The sequence below is a fragment of the Lytechinus pictus genome, chromosome 4 (genome assembly GCF_037042905.1).
Source record: "Lytechinus pictus isolate F3 Inbred chromosome 4, Lp3.0, whole genome shotgun sequence".
NCBI lineage: Eukaryota > Metazoa > Echinodermata > Echinoidea > Temnopleuroida > Toxopneustidae > Lytechinus > Lytechinus pictus.
Genome location: NC_087248.1, coordinates 16,536,560 through 16,558,428, shown reverse-complemented (window position 1 = coordinate 16,558,428; position 21,869 = coordinate 16,536,560). Strand labels below are relative to the sequence as shown.

The window sequence follows — 21,869 nt, the reverse complement described above, 5'->3', positions numbered from 1 at the left end:
GATGGCGTTATCATACAGACACAAATCCTTATCTCTTGCGATGGCCTCCCTCATTCTCAGACGTCCCTTGAATACTTTTGTGAATTACAATGCTCGTAATAACATCAAACAAAACATTCAGATGACATTACGTCGTCATGCAGCTACTGACACTAAAGCAGCAGCAGATTCAAAGAAAATTGAGTTAACATGGGTGCAGTATTTCATGAGGTAATTACATTTTCAGCAATTTTTTTTTCATATTGGTCCCATACGTTACGAATCATGTTGGTCTAAATTTTCAATTGCATTTTGCACTGCAGTGCAAAGATCAGCTGCTCGCTTTGTGTGGCAGTGTATCCTATTGCCGAACTCCTTTATTTAAGTGCCTTAAAAATGACCATACAGTCAAGAAAAATTCGCACTTGCTTGGTCCTTGCCTTGGAAATTATGATATGATGAATGATGAATATGAATTATGATATTCAATATTGATAAAATTATTTAAATTTAATATTTAATAATTTACCAACCGTTTTCTTTGCATCTCGCTGCATACCCCTCTACGAAATTTGACAAATTACATTATGATTCTGGACGCGCACTGGATGGGTGAAGATATTCTTGAATATAATTAATGACTAATGTAAAAAAGAATTGGTGTGATTTTTTCTTCATTATACTAGACTAAAGTTTTTGTTTGCTTTTATTATATTGATTCTGAGCAGATGTTGCTAATATCATAAATTTGTGTTTGCTAACTTGATTTTATTTTTTTCTTGTTAACAATATTTTCTATGGCACTTTAACGTTAAATTCCAATATTATGCTCGTTCGTATCGTGACGCTCATCAAGTTCGATGCGCTGTCGATCGTCGACGGCTTTAATCACGGTAAACCTCGCGCACGGGTACCATGAGAATGCGTACTAGCCGTCAACAATCACCCACAATACATCACACCTTAACATTCGATCGAAGGAGTGGACGAGATTGAAATTCGGCAGATCAGGCCCATATTTCCGTCAGAAAATTTATATCGGTTGTTAAAGGAGAATGAAACCCTTGAAACCAGCTGAATCCATATCAAAGAGAAAAATCAAAGAAACATATTGTTGAAAGTTTGAGGAAGATTGAATGAATAATAAGAAAGTTATGAGCATTTGAATATTGAGATCACTATTCACTAATGCCATGTAGATCCTCCCATTGGCAATGCGACCAAGATCTGTGATGTCACACACGTACAACCCCCTCATTACTTTAGTACTTATTTCACTTATATTCTCACTTTTATAGAGTCTATCACAAGGTGAGGTGTTCTCTTTATGAGAGGACAAGTACAGAGGTTTCACAACATTATAGCATTGATGAATCGTTTGTCATATGATTAGAATGAGCAAAAAGAGATGTTTTGGGGTATATTTTCAGTGTCCAAAAGGGGAGAGTTGTTCATCTGTGACATCATAGATCTTAGTTGCATTGCCAATGGGAGGATCTCCATAGCATTAGTGATCTCGACATTCAAATGCTCATAACTCTTCTATTGCTAGTCCTATTTTACTCAAACTTTTGTTGATCTTATTCTTTGATTTTTCTGCTTTCACAAAAGCTAACTTGCTCCAAGAGTTTCATTCTCCTTTAATGCTAAACTATGTTTAAGTTATGATATTTTAAGCATTTTCTGAGAGATAAATAAGGTAAAAGTTTGATTTTTTTGCCTTGTTTTTGCAATTTTGTTCTACGTATTGCTCTGTGAAATTGAACTGCGGAAGTAATACCGTACAAAACTGTTTTCGTACGCAGTAATATGCGCATCCCGGAATCATGATTAGGATGATAGTGTCCGGTGGTACAATACGTGACTGTACACGGTGACTACAGGGGCCCGTTTCTCAACACCGTCATAAGTCTAACTTCTTGACTAAATCGGAGATAGTGAGCTACTTGTCCGCTAACCATTTCACAAAGCCCTCTTTACCAATATCTGGGACAACAACCTGACTAAATATTTATGACACCTAAGAACCTGTCATAACTTTTTTTGTACTGACTTAGTGGTGTCACTTGGGTAGACTATGACACGCAAAAAATGCCTAGAAATTTAAAAATCATAATCTACGTAATCAATCATAGAAGTTGAAATTACATTGCTAAACAAGTGGGATAGGCCTAGATTTTGTAATACACAGAAACTGTAAACACTGTTGATAAAAAGCCATAAAACCATTTATTTTGACATAGTAAAATAACTGAATAAAAAAAAGATTCTGCCACGTCAGGCCATCCATAATTGGACTCGTATTTGTTGTTTTCAGACCCTTACCAACATTTTTACAAAGTATATCTCTAATTTATGCATAAAATTGGTCAAATGGTATGTTTCGGTATCTAAAGATATTTAAAAAAAATAATTTTACACTACAGTACAGTGTATATCTTGATGGCATTTAAAATCAAAAGCGTATAATTATCATCATTTACAAAAGAACCTTTATACATGTATGGTTTACTTCCATAAACTATCAAAATTTGATTTCCCGGGGGTACCCATCTCAACGTCCACATGTGATTTTTTATTCATGAAATGAATTATTCATAATTTTATTTTCTCATCACTTAAATGCTCCAGTCTTCACGGTTTGAGTATGTATGCCGTATATTTTGCTTATGCTATTATTTTGATTAGATGTATTTCCCAATTCATCACAATAATAACAGTTTTATCATAATTTTGCTTTTTGAAAATTATGCTATTTTGTGACTAAGGCTACATCTCGTCTGCTCTTTCTGCCGACAGTATCGATATCAAGGGAATTCTAGTTATGCCTTTCGTGAAACGGGTTTAGTAAGATTGGAACTAACGCCGTAGTTAGAGGACAAATATATGACTGACTTGTCCGGGTGTTGAGAAATCGCGCCCCAGGACCTCAAACATCTTCCTCAGCCCTTGTATGTGCACTCGGATGGGATAGATACACGCCGTCTTCTTTGTACCCTTTTCCATAAAATTCATCGTCATCTTAAGTTGCTGTACCTTTTCTACCTACCATTGGTCCTGCCACATATATTGGACGACATGATTTCAAGGTCAAGTGATATGTATGACTTCTAATATTATTGCTTAAAAATAGATCATATATGGAACACAATTTCCAATTATTAGCTTAAAGTCACCTTAGGTATTGAAATGGCACACTATTAAAAGTCTATGATTTTGGAAAAATTACTAATTTATTGTTTTTCTGTGAATTTCAAGTGCATTTCCAAGGTCATTACCCACAATACTAACTACTTGTGATGTAATATTCTTTTAGTACTAATTACAGACTATCATCACATAAGATATCATTGTGTCTTGGCTCTTCATCTTCGAGAAATTACAATTTGTAATGTGTTGATACGCTTGTATGTGTCATTTGACATCAGTTTGGGGCATTTACGACCATTTTTTAATGCATAAATAAGCCGCTTAACAATTTGGTAGCAAAATTTCATAGGTAACCCTTGAAAATATGGGTAAATTTCTATCAAAGCACAGAAATTGGTGTCATTCCTTGATGGGACGAGGGGTGATCCATGACCTTGAACTTGGCATCTTTTTGGAAATTGGTTGATTTGACACGGATTGACCCATGAATGATTGTTTTCCACACGTCTTAGGTCACATGATCATGGTCAAAGGTCATTTTGGGTCAATGGATATAGTATTTTATTATCATATGAGTGTGAATAATTATTCAATACCTGTTTTCAAAGTCAGCATGAAAAACAAGTGAAGAGTTGGAGGTTTCCATCCATGTAAGCACTGAATAAATGTCAATGCCATTTCTTCTGAAAATGGTAAGAAAAATATCAAATTCATATTCTGAAAAGCAGAAAAATCAACCAGTCTTTCTGTATACAAGCGTATGGGTTCACAACGCTTCTTAAACACAAGATGACGTCAAAGTCTTAAGGCCAGGGAAAAGCACAAAAAAGCCTTTTGTTGAACCCTGTCAATTTGAGTTTTTCTTAAGCAAAATACTTGGCTGTCAAGCGGTGAATATACATTGTTGTACTATGTAGCTTGAACTATATTTTCCATTTGTCAATTTCACTTTTACTTTTAGCTTTTGTCTGGGTCTTTAACGATTGCTGACGCATACCCAGTGAAAGCGAACATATTGGGCAAAATAGCTATTTTATCAGTACACTCACTGTGCTATTTACTTTTTGCACTTTAAACTAAAGGTAAAAGAAAGTAGTTGCAGCAAATAGTTATTTTATGAGAAAGTCTTTAAAATCAAGGTTAATTGCCACCATCAAAGATCTAGATCTGGTACATTGAAATAAACTTTGTGAAATCACGATCTTATCTGAAAACCAATGATTCTGATGATCACTAACACGATAAGACATTTGTGGGAAGTATGGATATTGCTTGGAAAATATCCGTCATTTTATAAAAATCTGTGCTTATTTTGCTCATTTCTCAGCAATTACACAGCTTTTCCCAGTGCCATTCTAAAGGCACAATTCATTTACACTGTAAACACTTGGGTGGTCATTTTATTGGATTCTGTTCGAACTTGTTTTTAGATCATTACCACATCAAACTGGCATTTATCTGTAAATAGAGGTGGGCTATATATATCATATAAATAGACAGCAGAATCAGCTCAATAGGCCTACAAATTACTGGTAGGACTTTTACCATTCTCAAGAAACGATGACTTGAACTTTTCAGCCACGCCCCCTCGAAATCTTTTTTTTTTGCTGCACTGTCCCATTTTCAACCGATTTCCTTTAAAATTGTGTCGTGTCAATCGGGACAACATTTTGTTTCAAATGAGATAAAATCGATTCTGAAATCACCAATTTTTTTTACCCCTCTATAGCTCACCTGTAATGTAAATTAAGTCATGATGTTACAATAAAGTCTGAATACATACATGTATAAGTCCATATTCATTTATTCACGAGGACAAGGGGAATGAAACCTTTGGAAGAAGTAGGCTTAGCAATGATCGTATAACTTTTTTCTATGATTGATTGCATTGACTGCAATGTACAATCAATCGTGAAAATCAAGTGTATGATTCATCGCTAAGCTTTGTGTTACAGGCCCCAGATTAGCTTCTTAGAAGTCAAATTTATCCTAAGATTTCTGTGGTCCCAATGATTACACTCATAAAATGCAGACTTGCCTGTACAAAGACCCCGGGGGGGGGGGGGGTCACTCACATATATTGATACAGGGATGTGCCGCTTTGAATACCCCCTTTTCAGACCTAATTTTCAGTTCCGTAGAGACTCCGAATGACAAGAGTTCCGTTCAGAAGCCGCGCGCCCTGCTCTCAAACATCGAAACATCTCAGTTCCCAAGCCCTGTCTAAATGGTCCGGCGCGAGCATCGCAAAGCTTGCAGCTGCACGCAAGGCATGCATGCTAGCGCCCACATGCAAAGCACTAGCACGCACCACCGTATACCTAGTAGGACAGTTCCAGGATCCCGCTGCGTAGACCGTTTTTCACAAAGCCTGGTTATATTATTAGTTCCTATAAATATTTTACCCTTGTAGTCAGTTCCTTAGACCCCCATTTCAGGGTTTCGTGAGGCACACCCCATCATAATATAATTTGGGTGCCCCCCAACCCCCCCCCCCTCCCGCCTGGGACAATTTCAAAGACCTGCAGTGTATGACTGAATAGTGTACTTACTACAGTGCTCATGGGAAAGAAAACTCTTTTTAGCAGTCTATGAGGCAAAAATCCATCAGGTTTTTTTTGTACATCTTTCAAGCAGACATGATATGATGATACTTTAATATTGACAATGTATTTATCATCTTTTCTTTTCTTCTATGACTTGTTGCTTTGTGGATAACTCACGTGACTGTGCAATGGTTTCTTTACGATGGCTTTCAGTACGGTAAGTACATTCATATTTTCTTGGTCATGATGATATTAAGGAACACACTCAACCATTATGATAATGCATTGTGCGAATGTTTACGTCAATGCTAGTTTTGAGAAAAAAAACCTCAACTGAGTTTCGATACTAGAGAGCTCAGACAAGCACTGAAAATTCATCAAAATATGTTGTAAAGTAGACAGATTTAAGTTGTGAAGTTTTAGCATTTCATTATTTTCACAAAAAGTTATTGCATACATTAAATGCATTCCAGTTCACCGTGACTTATTTGTGAACCAGAATAGCCTGGTGGTTGAGTCGCTACCCGGCAAGCAGTAGATGACAGGTTCGAATCCCACTGGTTCCAACTTTTTCTCACTCATGATTTTCATTACAGATCGAGCATGCGATCTTAAACACATACATGTAGGAATAATGCCGAAAATTTGTTAACAAATTATTATTACCTCCGGCTCCTATTAAAGCCTCTTTATTTGTTATTTACTTTATTTAAAGGTCAAGTCCACCCCCCAAAAAATGTTGATTTAAATCGATACACAAAAATCAAAGAAACATAACGCTGCAAATTTCATCGAAATCGGATGTAAAATAAGAAAGTTAGGACATTTTTAAGTTTCGCTTATTTTTCACAAAACAGTTAAATGCACAACTCCGCGATATGCAAATGAGAGAGTCGATGATGTCCATCACTCACTATTTTATTTTTTTTTATTGTTTGAATAATACAATATTTAAATTTTTACAAATTTGACAATAAGGACCAACTTAACTTAATAACCATAAACTGTTAAAATAATGGTAATTCCACATGTTCAGGGAGAAATAAAACTTTGTTTCACTTGACAAGGAGGAGAAAATTAGAATATTTCATATAATAAAATACAAAAGAAATAGTGAGTGGGTGATGTCATCAGTCTGCCAATTTGCATACCGACCATAATGTGCATATAACTGTTTTGTGAAATTAAGCGAAACTTTAAAATGTCATAACTTTCTTATTTTACATCCGATTTCGATGAAATTTTCAGTGTTATGCTTGTTGGATTTTTTCCCTTTTTTTCAAATCAACTTTTTGTTGGGGTGGACTTTAAATGCAAATCCTAGACCTGGGGGTGTTTCACAAAGACTTCGAGTCGCACTTAAATGATTGGCGACTTGAGGTCATGGAAGAGACTTCCCCCCCTTGAGAGTTGTGCTTGGAACAGCCAAGTACAGTAATAATTTGGATATGTATTACACTTTGCACTTTATAATAGTACATCAGAACATTGTCCCTATCCGGGTCCGTAGTTGTCCGCACACAATATGCGTGGGTGTATGCACTTTATCCACCCTGATAAGTAAGGTGTATGCCAATTACTTTAGGGTAAAAGAAATAAAACTAAATGTTCTTTTCTGTATAAATAATACACCTCTTTTGCAGTCTCTGAATGTTATGTGGAAAAGTTGGTACCTTTCTAAATATTTTTTTTTCTGAAAGAAGGCACTATATTTAATGATGAGAAAGGTTCATATTTTGTTAATATAATCATTAAAAAAAATATGAAAAATTATTGATAGTCATAAAGATGCACTAACATTGGAATAGTTAAATAAAATTTGCATTATCACGTAGGAGTCAGTCAATATTAGAGTACTTATCAGTAACCATAAAATGTTACAAACAAATCATGATATTGCCTGGTTACTGAGTATTCTGTTAATTGAGCATTCATGCATGCACAATATGCATGTAGTTCAATATCATTTGCATTGCAATTATTGAACCTTTCATGAGTAAGAAGGTCATAAAGCCATGTTAGGTTTTAAAAACGACAACAGTGTACTCATAAACAAACTTTATCCTTTGTCTTTTAATAATAGCTGGTTGGTAGTCATACGTAGGCGTGTTTTGTGTTTTGAGCATCCACGTATGATATTTCCTTGTATAAGACATTATCCCTATAGCTCATTACAGGTCATCGATGGAGCTCCTTTTGTTCGGATTTGTGTTGCATTCTTCCGCTCTCATGAGCAAATTATGTGCAGTTAATTTTTAGGCCAAGTCCACCGTCACAATATGTTGGTTTCAGTATCGATGAAATTTAAACAAGCAAAACAATCGAAACTTCGTAATAAGATTTTACATGTAAATATACTCTGTTTTCAATTGTCTTCATAGTTTTTCAAAACAATTATCCTTTATGAATATGAATGGCACTCATTCAAATGATTCAGCCGATGATATCTGTGTCACACATTATTTCCTTTTTTCTCAATGAAATTTCAAGAATTCAAAAGTGAAAATTTGTCTGACTCAGGTGAAAAGTTTGTGTATTTCAGAGTTTAATAGAAATTATAAGAAAAATGAGAATATAAATAATACTGTATGTGTAAAATACATTTATATTTGCAAATAAGAGTTGTTTTTAATTACATTCCATTTCAGTTTATGTGACAGGTCATATAGATTGACAACAGGAAACAACAAAAGTGTAATTTCTTGTAATTCGCCTTTGGTTTACATCTAAGCCCAGCCAGACACATATTCTCAGAGCAGGTCTAGCGTTTTTCTTGGAAAGTTGGCATATATTTTTTTATAATATAGAAGAAAAAAATTAATTTGTTTAAAATGTAAACACATTGAGATTTCAACTTTGGTGAACTCATATTTCACTTGATTCCTTTTGTCAAAATAGGTATTTTATAATTGTGCATGTCTATGGAGGGGGAGTGAGTAGTCTGCCGGCACAGACCTTTGGTTTTTGCATCATAGTGCATAATGTAGAGTCTGAAGTTGTTAGACTAGATTCTCTCGACCCTACTGTGGTACATTTTGGCTGCATCTATGCACACATAATTATGATTAGAAATATAATCTCCATTCTCCATCCTAGAAGGAGTTTTCGTTCCAAGGTGCACGATAGATTCAAGAACACAGTATATTGCAAATGCCCTTCAAATGACTAAGAAGAGCTTGGAGGTCTTTGTCTAAAATTGGTGAACCAGAACAGCACTTTTATCCTACATGTAATTTTTTTGGGCTGACAAAAAAATGCAAATTATGATAATACATGTATGTCATTTGTCCAGAGTCCATAATGAAACCACTGATTTTGATTCACAAATTTTTTATTTTAACAAATACTTTTTTATTGTTCATTGTCATGAAGGGCATTTGAAATTACATTTCATCTTATTTCTCAAATTTGACCTTTAAAGGGGAATGAAACCTTTGAAACAAGTAAGCTTGTGTCGAAACGGAAAAATCAAAGAATAAGAACAAAGAAAGTTTGAGAAAAATCAGACAAATAATGAGATAGTTATGAGCATGTGAATATTGCAATCACTAATGCCATGGAGATCCTCCTATTGGCAATGCGACAAGGATGTGTGATGTCACATGTGAACAACTTTCCCTTTGATGGACTATAAAATACCCCCAAAATGTCTCTTTTTGCTTTTCTCATGGTGATACAAACTCTTTATTCATGATGTATTCTTTGAAAATCTGTATTACATGCCCTCTTATAGAAAGAACACATGATCTACTGATAGATGTGATAAAAGAGGCAGTTTAAGTGAAATATAGTTGTTCACAAGTGACATCACACACCTTTGTCGCATTGCCAATGTGAGGATCTCCATAGCATTAGTGATCGCTATATTCAAATGCTCATAACTTTCTCATTATTTGTCCGATTTTTTTCAAACTTTCGTTGATCTGTTTCTTTGATTTTTCTGTTTTCACACAAGCTATCTTGTTCCAAAGGTTTCATTCTCCTTTAAACAAATTTTGTTTTTTATGTCAAATTTGAGTCATCTTGAAGGGGGGGGGGGGAGGATTGTAATCGAGTTTCTGTGACATCACCAGCCTCTCCATATATGCCCATCAGACCATTACCTGTTAGAACTTCTTGAATGGAGATCAGATCAGTAGAGGTATTATCATTGGTATGAGGAAGTACTTGTACATGCTTTCAAATTCAAGCCATTGTCTGATTTTTAATAACAATTACCTACAAGGTCCCTCCTAAATACATGTACAAGCTCTACACTTGTAGTGATTGCTTCTATGACAATTGCTCCGCTGCATATTCCACTCATTAATGACATCCCCAACTTCAATCCTGGATTTAAAACTATACCCTACCGGCCTACCCTATCCTAAGCCTAACCCTAAACCCAATGTAAAACCCTGTTGCAACCTTAACCTAGTAATAGATAAAATAAAGTTAGGAGCAATTGTTGCCAGAGCTAATGTGTGTCAGTGTAGTGATCTTAGCACAAGGCCAAATATATCATACATGTATGCACAATTACACATTTTCATATTTTAGGCCCATTCCCCATGAAAAAAGGAGTTTGGCATGGAGCATTTTAGCAAGTTATCGTCTGAATTAAGTATAATAAGCCACAAACAGAGATAAACAAAAATACACACTTCCCCCAGTTCACAGATCTTGATTGTTATTTTTTTTTTAAAGTTCATGAATTAATGATATAATGATAATGTTAAATGTGTTATAATTAACGGTCCTCATGATTGATACAACGTATATAAAGTCAGATATTAAGTCTTATGTTCTTTGACACAATGTAGGGACACTGATTTTCAGTTTCAAAATATGGTCTTTTCTGAACTGAAAACCTGAATTCCGTTTCAAACTTGATCTAACATAAGTCAATTTTGTCATAGATAATGGAAACATGGATTCTGTTTTGCAAAGGTAAACTCAATGAATTTTCACATGAAAAGTAGAAAAACTCAAAACAGACAATCCATTTCTGATTTACAGTTGAACGGAAAATCACTGTCCTATAGACAAGTTCGTAGTTACTTCAGGGACAATTTTGGTCAAATGACCTTTCATTTCTTTCATTATGATAGGCAGATTTCAAAGCAAGATATTATGTAAGATTGCCTTACATAGCAGGATGAAGAAATTGAATAGACCAGGTGACTAGAATAGCGCACCAATGAACACTTTATGAAGGTACATGTATTTGTTGCATTCCTACTTTGAATGCATATCATAGCATGTTGCACAATGTACTTGGCAAACTGTGAAATACCAGTCGTTCGTGGACGCATTGTTGTTTTTTGTGGATGTAAATGAAAACCACTATTCAAAAGAATATATGAATAATCAAGAAATCAAAGTTGGTGCTTATCTCATTAGATTTTAAACCACCATGTCACTTTAGTACAAATGACCTTCCTCTGATCATGCGTAGAATCTTTTGATCATGTGCAGAAAGGAACTACGAACTGGCTTATTGCATTCTTATCTACTGACATATTAACCCTTTGTTGTTTCTGTTTCTTTCTTTACATAACTTTCCTACAGCATTTCTGGGGTCCTGGTAAGTAAATTAGTAAACATTATTAGCTAATATTGTTCAGCTAATATGTCCCAGGTAGAACTAGATCCCCTTAAGACCCACTTAAATTAACATATATCCAACTAAACGAAAACAGACCGGAGATAGAACTTTCACTGTTGCACCCTCAATTGAATGGAACAAACTCCTCACATTAAGACAATCCCCAACTGTTGAATCTTTTAAGAAGTCCCTATAAACTTTTTTGTTCTAGGCAATTGCCTTCATTTTATATGTATGGCATTCCGTATTTGTTTTGTTTTGTTTGTTTGTATCATTGTATGCATTTGAAATTGTGAGCGCTTTGGGCCATTTGGGAAAAGTGTGTTATAAATATTGGGTATCATTACATGTATTATTGTTTGAAGTTTTTATTTTTTTATTTTTTATTTATTTCATTTCCAGGCAAGAAAACATGACAGCAATAGAAACATTACAAAAGAAATATAAAATTTAGCACCAGCCAATGCCTGGGGATCACCTAAAAGAATTGAAAATTCTGTCGAGAGGTTCTCCACATTGGCTGGTGTCTACATGGAATAACACAAAATAGCAATAAATTCAAACATGTAATTACAATACTTCTATATAAATTAACATTCATCGTAATATGAATGAAAAAAAAAACCCAAGGTTTTCAAATTCATACTTTAAGAAAAAAAATGTAGATTGGGTCAAATCAGAAATTAGTCATTTATCAAATTAGAGACAGAGATGGTAGGTCAACTTATTGAATTTCAAGAGTCTGAGATAAATTGTTGTATTATGACATTTGTCACGGTTATGTGCAGGTTTAACAAAAAAAAGCAAAGTAAACGACTTCTTAGATATCAACTGAATTTAAGCTACCATATCAAGAAAAGTAAATAAATTTATGTGTAACAGAAAAAAATATACAATATGAAGAATGGGAATGTATGGCAAAGCATTAGAAAATCAAATAATCAATCATAAATGAAACACACATTCAAAGCATTGGCCTGATGTGACAAGAACTAAGTTGAGAGCTTTACACGAAAAGGGGAATGGTAATTAATTAATTATATGAAGGTGTAATAGAATTTCAGTTGATTGAAATACATGTATGGCAAACTATTAGAAAACCAAATAATTAATCAAAGTACAAACAAGTGAGTGACATATAAAATGTTTTTTAAAAAATGTAAAAAAAAAAAGTTCATCAGATTGTGCTACGAAAGTTAACTACATGGTGTAGTGGTAGGAGATCTTGAAGGAAAATAAACTTTACATTTCTTTTCAATACATGTAAGTTCTGTAGATTTATTTTTTAGAAAATTATTTGTACATTTTTAGTTGAGTATCCAATGAAACTTTATACATGACCACTGTTTTCAAAATATTAATTGATCTCTATGTAGGGCCTCCAAGGACAACAGTATCCTTATTACTGATGGATCCACCTTACTGAAATAAATAAATAAATAAATAAATAAATAAATAAATAAATAAATAAATAAATAAATGAATGAATGAATGAATGAATGAATGAATGAATGAATGAATGAATGAATGAATGAATGAATGAATGAATGAATGAATGAATGAATGAATGAATGAATAAATGAATAAATAAATAAATAAATAAATAAATAAATAAATAAATAAATAAATAAATAGATAAATAGATAAATAAAGAAATAAATCTTTTCAAGTGTGCACAGTGTAATTATAATATAATGGTAATATTCATAGAGCATACATGTATACTATTTTTCTTTGTAATTGTAAATATTTCATTTGTGTTTACAGGTGAACTTACCTCTTTGATTTTAATCAACCAGCTTTGAATAGAATAGAGAAAGAAATGAGATATAGTACTCTTAACACCCCTGTTGTTTCTTCAAATAAACTGTATTTTCTTTATATGTTGTGATTTTCTTAATTAAAGTTGATATTTGGAGACTGTTTGTTGTCTGTTAAATTTCAGTTGCCAACTGGGGTATTCCGCTCGCTGCCTTAGCTGATATGAAAAGAGATCCTGAGATTATCAGCCCTCGGATGACAGCAGGTGGGCTCAACTATGATATTGATGATGATGATGGATGGTGGTGATGATGGTGGTGGTGATGATGATGATTGTGATGGTGGTGGTGGTGATAGTGAAGATGTTGATGATGATGATGGTGGTGATGATGGTGGAGATGATGGTGATGATGGTGGTGGTGATGGTAGTGGTGATGGTAGTGGTGATGATGATGATGGTGATGATGTTGATGTTCATGTTGATAAATGTGATGATGATGATGACAATGTGGATGGTAGTGATGGTGACGATGAAGATGGTGGTGGTGGTGATGATGATGATGATGAAGATTGTGGTGATGATGATGATGATGATGGTGATGATGATGATGATGGTGATGAGGATGATGGTTATAGTAATGGTGGTGATGGTAATGTTGATCGTGATGTTGATGGTAATGATCATGTCAATGATGATGGTGATGTTGATCATGTTGATGAAGATTGTGGTGATGATGGTGATGATGGTGATGATGATGATGATGATGATGATGATGATGATGAAGATGATGATGATAGTGATGGTATGGTGGTGATTACGACGATGATGATGGTTATGGTGGTGGTGATGATGAAGATGTTGATGGTAATGATGATGTTGATTGTGGTCGGTTATGATAATGTAGTGCATGTACTTGTAAAGATGATTATGTTGATGATGATGGTAATGATGGTTATAATGATGAAAGTGTTGAGTAGTTTAAATTAAATTAAACAAGTTACTCCTTATACCACACATATCTCTTATTTGCTAACTTTTTCCTTGTCTGTTTACAACTCACTACCTTTTCATTTACAATACATTTACATGTATTTTCTCTTTATAGCTTTTCATGCATTTATCTAGATTTTTCCTAATTTCATAGATTTTTAAATCAATACTGTTAACGTGTTATTTTTTAAATCTTGGACTTCTCTTTTTTTATTCTATTTTATCAGCTCTATGTGTGTATTCTGCTCTCTTCATGCGATTTGCTTACATGGTAAATCCCCGTAACTGGCTACTCTTTGCCTGCCATGTCACCAATGAGGGTGCTCAACTAGTACAACTTGGCAGATATGTCAACTATGCAAGGTAAATTATTTTACCATATTTTTACATCGATCTCTTTCAGAAGGGTCTGGTATAACTAGGGCTCCACACCAACCCTTTTTTTCTGCTGGTCCAACCTGTTCATGTCGGACCAGTAGATACCCAATTTTTCAATTTTTACTGGTCCGAACCTAAAATTTACTAAAGAAATAAAGAAAAACATTAAAAAAGACTTTATTATTCTGTCGTTTATTGCTTATTGTTACCCCCCCCAAAAAAAAAAAACAACAACAACAATAAACAAACAAACTAGGGCCCAGCACACACTCAATATCACTCATGAAAGCCATTTCTCAATTTTAGAGAGCCATATTTATAATTCACAAAAGAGAAGAAAATATCATTTGTATCAGTTTGATATATTTGTTAAAAAAGTATGGCAATCTAAAATTTTGTAATGGAGGAATGGTTGGTTTTTCATGTATCCTCTGAAAACACCCATTGTTGTACTAAAGTTAGTGCACAGTTTCCTTGGTAGATCTATTTGAAGAGATCATTAAATAGGTCCATATCTTCCAATGTTGAGGGTGAGCACTGTTGTAACGATGGGGGGGGGGGGGGGGGGGGGCTTGGGGGACCACAGACCCATCAAATTTTTTGTCTCATTATGCCACTGAGGTAAAACAGAACAAGGCCTGTCCAATAATGATAAATCAGAATTGAGTACATTTTGAGTGTCCTCTTACTGATTCTTCATTAAATCAATATCTTGTATTGTAGTGTTGTTTGCATTCAACACTCAGCATGAAGGAGTGAATTTTCTGGTGGGGTTCACTAATTTTTTTGCACCACTGTACATGTTCAATGAAAGAGCTCTATAAAGGACACTGATCTAGTATACTCCCATTATGATAAGATAATTTCCTGGTTTGTCTTCCTTATTCCTGTTGATTTCTTTAAAGGGGGAGTCCACCCCAACAAAAAAATTATTTGAATAAAAAGAGAAAAATCCAACAAACAAAACACTGAAAATTTCATCAAAATCGGATGTAAAATAAGAAAGTTATGACATTTTAAAGTTTCGCTTATTTTTCACAAAACAGTGATATGCACAACTAGGTGAGTCAGTCGATGATGTCCACCACTCACTATTTCTTTTGTTTTTTATTGTTTTGAATTATACAATATTTCATTTTTTACAGATTTGACAATAAGGACCAACTTGATTGAACCATATAGCATTAAACAATGCTAATTGCACATGTTCAGGGAGGAATTAATCGTTATTTCACATGACAACAGGGAGAAAATTTGAATATTTCATATTTCACATAATAAAATACAAAAGAAATTGTGAGTGAGTGATGTCATCAGTCTACCGTCAAGGATGTGAATATAACTGTTTTGTGAAATTAAAGGTATTTAACTTTGTGAGCAGCCGATTTAAAAATTCTCAAACCAAGATGAAACATGTGTACAAGTACATGTATTAGAACTAAAAAACCCTGAAAACAACCATTATTGAGAATGAAAAGCTAAAAATACAAGGCAAACCCCAATTTTGTGATTAGGTGTCTTGAAGATGCTTGAATAGAACACATAAGTGTATGGGATGAAATTAAGATGGTGTTTCCGGTCACTTTATATTTCACTCTTTGAAGCACTAAATAATGATTTCCGGACGCGATTTTTTCTGGGCTTCATTTTTGTAACATATCACACACACAGGTGACAAGTATGACCTTCTAGCTCAGATTTTTTGAAAGTCGAATCAATGTTAGCCAATCACTTTAAGCGAAACTTTAAAATGTCATAACTTTCTTATTTTACATCCGATTTTGATGAAATTTTCAGTGTTATGCTTGTTGGATTTTTCTCTTTTTATTCGAATCAACTTTTTGTTGGGGTGGACTTGTCCTTTAACCTTGATATCAGAACACACCATCGTCACCCTTCCATAGGCTTACCTGGGAGGTAGTGGGGATTCTCTATGTAAACTAACATAAACAGAAAATATAAATTATATCGTAATCGTACAAGAATATTGTTATCGTTGGTAGAACCTTATTTTATGCAGATTTTGTGTAATGAATTCACATAGTGATTTACACAAACGTGGGTCCGTTATGACTGTGCAGTAGGGGGCAGTCATGGGGTTTTTAGCCCCTTATGCCCCCCCCCCATTTTTCAAATCCTACATTTACATATATATTTTTAATTGTCTTAATGATTTATCAAAATTTCCTTTTTGAAAGGTAAAATAATGTGACTGGTTTGGTGAGATTTGTTATGATACACCAAAGTTGTCGATTGGTACCATCCCTTTAAGGGAATTTTGAATTTGAAATTAATCGCTTAGTTTTTATTAAATGTTGGTAATAATACAAATATTTATATTAGCTCACTTGCAAACCTGTCCTTTTCAAGTAGTTTTGTTTACTCTTTCTTTCCTGATAGGCACTAAAGTCCATAATGAAAATAGACTAAACTATACTGATCTATTGTCTACTTTTCAAACTACAAATAAATACATGTATGTGAATGGCTGTAGGTTTTAATTCATTAGAGTGAAATCATTCTTAAAGTGGTGATTAATAGTGATATATAATTTCCTGGTTTGAAAGTAAAAAAACTTATTTTGGGCCTTGTTTCTCTCCCTCTCCTTTGTTTTTCCTTTCAGGAGTAAAAAGCCATCAAAGTGAAAGACACGTCTTCTCAAGTAGGCTATATTTTTAGATAAATGATACCTTCTGAAAATATTTTATATATTATAAATACATGAATTACACAGACTAAATTTATACTCCTTCACTATTTCATTGTTATTGGAGTCTGGTTGTCAGATAAGAGGTGTTGTGTTTAAATGCAATAAAAATTTAATTTATCTTGTATTTATCCACTATTTATCCACTATTTTGGTGTGCCATCTCGTGAGAAAACTATTTTTGTAGGGTAGCTTATTATAGTGGTAGTTCAGAGTGGCATAATGTCCCTTCTGAAATGTAAACTTGGAATGTAATAATTTACAAACTTTGTATAGCTGTAAAGATCTATTTTTACATAGAGAGTGAGATTTCCAAGGATTTCCCCATTAGTGTTGTAAATTAATCTGTGGGATCTTCACAGGGTATGTATTTCTAAATATCATTCCACTAGATGCCTGAATAAACATGTAACAACACTCACTGAGTTTTTCACTCTTGGTACCAGTTACAAGAAAACAGAAAAGCATAATTGCATTCAAATAATTCTTTATGAAAGACACCTTTGATAATTGGTGTTTTGCCACTCTCATCTTAAAGTTTGCATCCAAATGCTGCTCTTACAAATTCTGGGGCCCTAGATTTAAAACAAATTGTATAATATTTTTGTTTAAGATTTAAGTTTTATTCATTAAAGTGCAGGACCTTGTGTTTTTTTTGTTTATGTTGGTGATAAAAAGAGTCCAGGAAAATGTGTGCATACACTAGGGGTCCATCATTTATTTAGTTGGTTTTCTATGCAGTAGTAGGCAATGATGTGCATTTGTGATAAAAAGGCCTGGTCCCACTGGCCGACGGATACAAAACGTATTCATAACGGATACAGTGGACAAGCGAAATTTCGGGGTGGCTCTATCCGTTTTCATCTGCTCCAGACATTGGACAAAATGGGCGAACAATGAAATCACAGTGGACGGATGCTTTGATGGATATAGTGTTTGAAACACATATGCAAAGTGTACACAACGGATACGTAACATTTTCCAACGGATGGCAAGATTCTTTTCCGTTTTACATCCTCTCTGCTTCTGTAAGTGCAGTCGGATCGGGCCTTTATAGGGTTATGATTTGGAAAATAGCATAATGACAGCACCAGGGAAGAGATGGACACAAAAGGTAGACACCTTCACTGTATCTATGCTATTAGTATTCTTTATACTATACTTAATAAGTATGTAGAAGTCCACTTTGTAAAAAAAGGGAGTCACATGATAAATTGTAGACTTGCCCATCAAGCACAAGACGGTGTTGTGCATTTTGATGATCTCTCAATTTAACAGCTTTGATTTCTTACAGTGAATCTTGGTGTGTGCAAATTAAAGTCTGTTTATGTCTACTACTGTTTATACTATATTTTTGTTCACTGTACTTTGTACTTGTTTTATTTTTTTGAAAGTTTATAGAGAAATGATGGTACATCAGTATTCATGTATTCAAATATTGTACAGCTGCAGAATGCAGTGTTGCTCTTTACTCTATATTATAAAAGTATACTAAAAGGGCATACTATTATTACTATGCTACTGGCTGAAAAGGGGTTTATTGCCCCTGTGATCAATCTGGTGGGATAACTTGTCAAGTCATGAGATTTGACTGAGAAATTATGTGGTTCAATTCGAAATAAAGATTATTTAAAGGAAATAATATATTGTCTTTATTATTTTTGTGTTGCCCAATTGAGATTACCTTGATTCAGAGTGAAGGTGTAAATGGTCTAAAAGATAGAGAATAAAGGAAAGTGAAAGCAGGAAAGATAATTAAGAGAGATGGTGGATGAAGGTTAGAGGGATAGTGAGACTGAGAGAGGGAGAGAGAGAGAGAGGGGGGTTTTGCAGGTAGTGAAGGAAGCGGGGGTAAAATGAAAAATCATTGGGGGGGCAATGACACTTCAAGCTTCAAAGGGGCACCATATATTCATACAAAGTAAACCAAGGAACCGATTGAGGGTGGGGGTGAAAAAAAATCGCAAGATGGAGGCTATGACATTTCATTAAAAGAGAGCTCGAAATATTCACTTTTATCAAGGTGGCATGTGCAGCCCCCATATCACTGGCACAGCGCCTGGGTGTGAGAGTGTGTGTGTGCGTGAAAGAGGAGAGAGGGAGAGTGATACTGTTGCATGAGAGAACTAGCGAGAGTGAAAGTCAGATTCATACTATGTCATATATGCTCGTACTCTTCATCGAAACTGCATAAGTCAACTCTTGTGACAACCCGATTACTACATTTATTAATAACACTCAATTGCCCACTTAGATAAATCTAAAGATTTTGTCATATTTCTATTTTTGCTCTGACACCTTTTACAAAATGTATCGCAAAGAATGCATTCCATGATCGTGCGACCCATCTATTTTGGAATCACGTTGGGAAAAGGGTTCCTGTCAAATGATGGAGAGTTATACCTTGGTCACATTTGTTCTACGGCGGCCGTACGGCGAGTCGGAAACAGCCGTTTTAACATTTTGTTTGTACCAGCTACATCATTGGTTTTAGTAAAAATGAATAAAACGGCTGGTTTCGACTCGCCGTACGGCCGCCGTAGAGCAAATGTGACCGTGGTATTAGCAAAGTTTACCGCCGCCGTCCCCACCACCCCCTCCCTAAAGGGGGAGAGTGAGGAAGAGAGAGAGAGGATGCGGTGAAGAGGGAGGGGGAGAAGTGTATGTATTTGATAGAGAGAGAGAGAGAGCGTGAGAGAAAGAAGGGGAAGGGGACAATGAGAGATAGAAGGAAGAAGTGAGATGGATGCTTGTGAGTGTGTGTGGAGGGGGGGGGGTGTAAGCGAGAAAGAGAGGGGAATGGGTGGATGGGTAGTGTTTAGGAAGTTTGGAAAAGGCTACTCTACACCTAGTGTAGAATTCTGAATGAATTGAAACAACAACCATTTCCAAAATCAGTGGCGGATCCAGGGGGGGGGGCACAGCCGATCCGTGCCCCCCCCCCCTTTGAGAGCCATTATCAAAATTTGTAATGTAAACATACCGTTTTTACCTAAGTGTGCCCTCCTTTAATTTGAAAGTCAGACCTTTTTTTTTGCTTGTCAAATTTTCATCGGGAAAATGCCCCCCCCCCTTTTGGAAAATCCTGGATGAGCCCTTGTAAAAATATTGACTTTTGTAGAACAATTCACATTTTTGGGGGGTTCATTTGCTGAATAAAGTTTTGTATACTTGCAGTGCTTGATGACTGATAATGCATTATCGAAATCGACTTATTACTTAATTTATATTTTTTTTAACTTTGTAATTCGCATCGTCGCTTGATCATGATGTTGTTGCTACCCTCACCACATATGGTATATCGTCCATTTTAACTAATTACACATTACACAATTTATGACATATGTAAAGAATGGAGCTTTTATTGACTTTATGGTACATGATTTGATAGTTTTTTTTCATCAGATACACTTCACTAACATGTCAAGAATATTTTTTTACCGAAATTACGGCCACACTTGAATGATTCAGAACGAAGCACCGCAACAACAAAGAAAGTTCATGTATCAAAAAATAAAAATAAAATAAAAATAAAATTATCAATGATTCATCTTAGTAGCGGGGCATATGGCAAGAGAGGGTTTATCAAACAGTGCCGTAATGAGCCGAAAATTTTTAGGAGTCAAGATTTGGCGTATCGATCAAAATGTATATTAAGGATGTATATAAAAATGACATATTTATTAATAAAAACAATTTTGTGATAGAATTTGACATAATATTCAGAAAATAATAGGCCTACCATATTTCACTCTCCTCTCTTTCTTTTTCTCTTTTTTTTTCTCTTTTTTTTTTCTCTTTTTTTTTCTCAGTCTTATTATTTTTTTTTTTTTTTGGGGGGGGGGGGGTGGCAAGCGCCCCAAGCCCCTCCCATCTGTACGCCACTGGTATCAAAATAATCTGTAGAAATTTGGCAAGGTGGTACGATCGAAGTCTGTTCTCGGAAGAATGGATTTTCAATCGGAAATAGCTACCATAGTTGCATTCCTTCCTGTATGAAATGATCTTTAAATGTAACGAATAACATCCGATTGCAAAATTACTGAGGGGAGTGATGTACATTACATAACAGAAGGGGGAGGGGCTGCGGGGGCTTCAGCCCCCGTACTTTTTTCAAAGAACGTGTACAAAAACATAAAAATTACCATCTGATTATGAATTTTTGTATGGTCAGCCCCCCACTTTCAAAACCGTTCCGCGTCCCCTGGCATAATTTATATTTACTCAGTAGACTCAAAAATCAAAATTAAGAAAAACCTATAGTTTATATCACACAAGCATAAAGCAGATGTATTTTTCTTTTTTTTTGTTGGGGGGGGGGGGGGCGAGGGGAGGGTGGGGACGGGGTGACACAATCAAGTCCAGGGAAGCTTTCATGAATAGACTTGTCGGACGTTTTATCCGACAGTTACCACAGTAAATATCTCAGCCAATAAGAATCAAGGAAAGATCAGTGTCGGGTCTGGGGAGCGTTTCATCAACATTTTCGTCCGACAAGTTGTCAAGTCTGATAACTTTCCTTGATTATGACTGGCTGAGAGGCACTGTTACCATAGTAACTGTCGGATAAAACAGTACTTGTCGGATAATACGTCTGAAAAGACCTGACAACTCGTCAGACGAAGATACTGATGCGATCTCCAGCTCCACATCTCTATCTTTTTTGGTCCGCCTTATACTACTTTTAATAATTTTTTCTCATATCTCTTTTCCCCTCTGTCTTCATCTCTACCCCATACCCCCCCTTTGTCTCAATTCTTCCATCGCCCC

The 21,869-nt window shown here is 35.0% G+C and overlaps 1 protein-coding gene across 1 annotated transcript; it reads left to right on the top strand.

The window, feature by feature from the left end:
• Positions 1-5,857: 5,857 nt before the first annotated feature.
• On the top strand, positions 5,858-18,741 carry LOC135153886 (mitochondrial pyruvate carrier 1-like). The gene is made up of 5 exons (XM_064098511.1): positions 5,858-5,892; positions 11,226-11,241; positions 13,208-13,288; positions 14,242-14,377; positions 17,016-18,741. Exons 1-5 carry the CDS (start codon positions 5,878-5,880, stop codon positions 17,035-17,037), a joined length of 270 nt encoding a protein of 89 aa, XP_063954581.1. The 5' UTR covers positions 5,858-5,877; the 3' UTR covers positions 17,038-18,741.
• Positions 18,742-21,869: the final 3,128 nt, after the last annotated feature.

What these genes read in the sequence shown, in the direction of transcription:
- LOC135153886 (XM_064098511.1), top strand. An exon ending in CAGCCCTCGGATGACAGCAG is followed by an intron (nt 13,289 to 14,241) that starts GTGGGCTCAACT and finishes CTATTTTATCAG; the next exon opens with CTCTATGTGTGTATTCTGCT. An exon ending in AGATATGTCAACTATGCAAG is followed by an intron (nt 14,378 to 17,015) that starts GTAAATTATTTT and finishes TTTTCCTTTCAG; the next exon opens with GAGTAAAAAGCCATCAAAGT.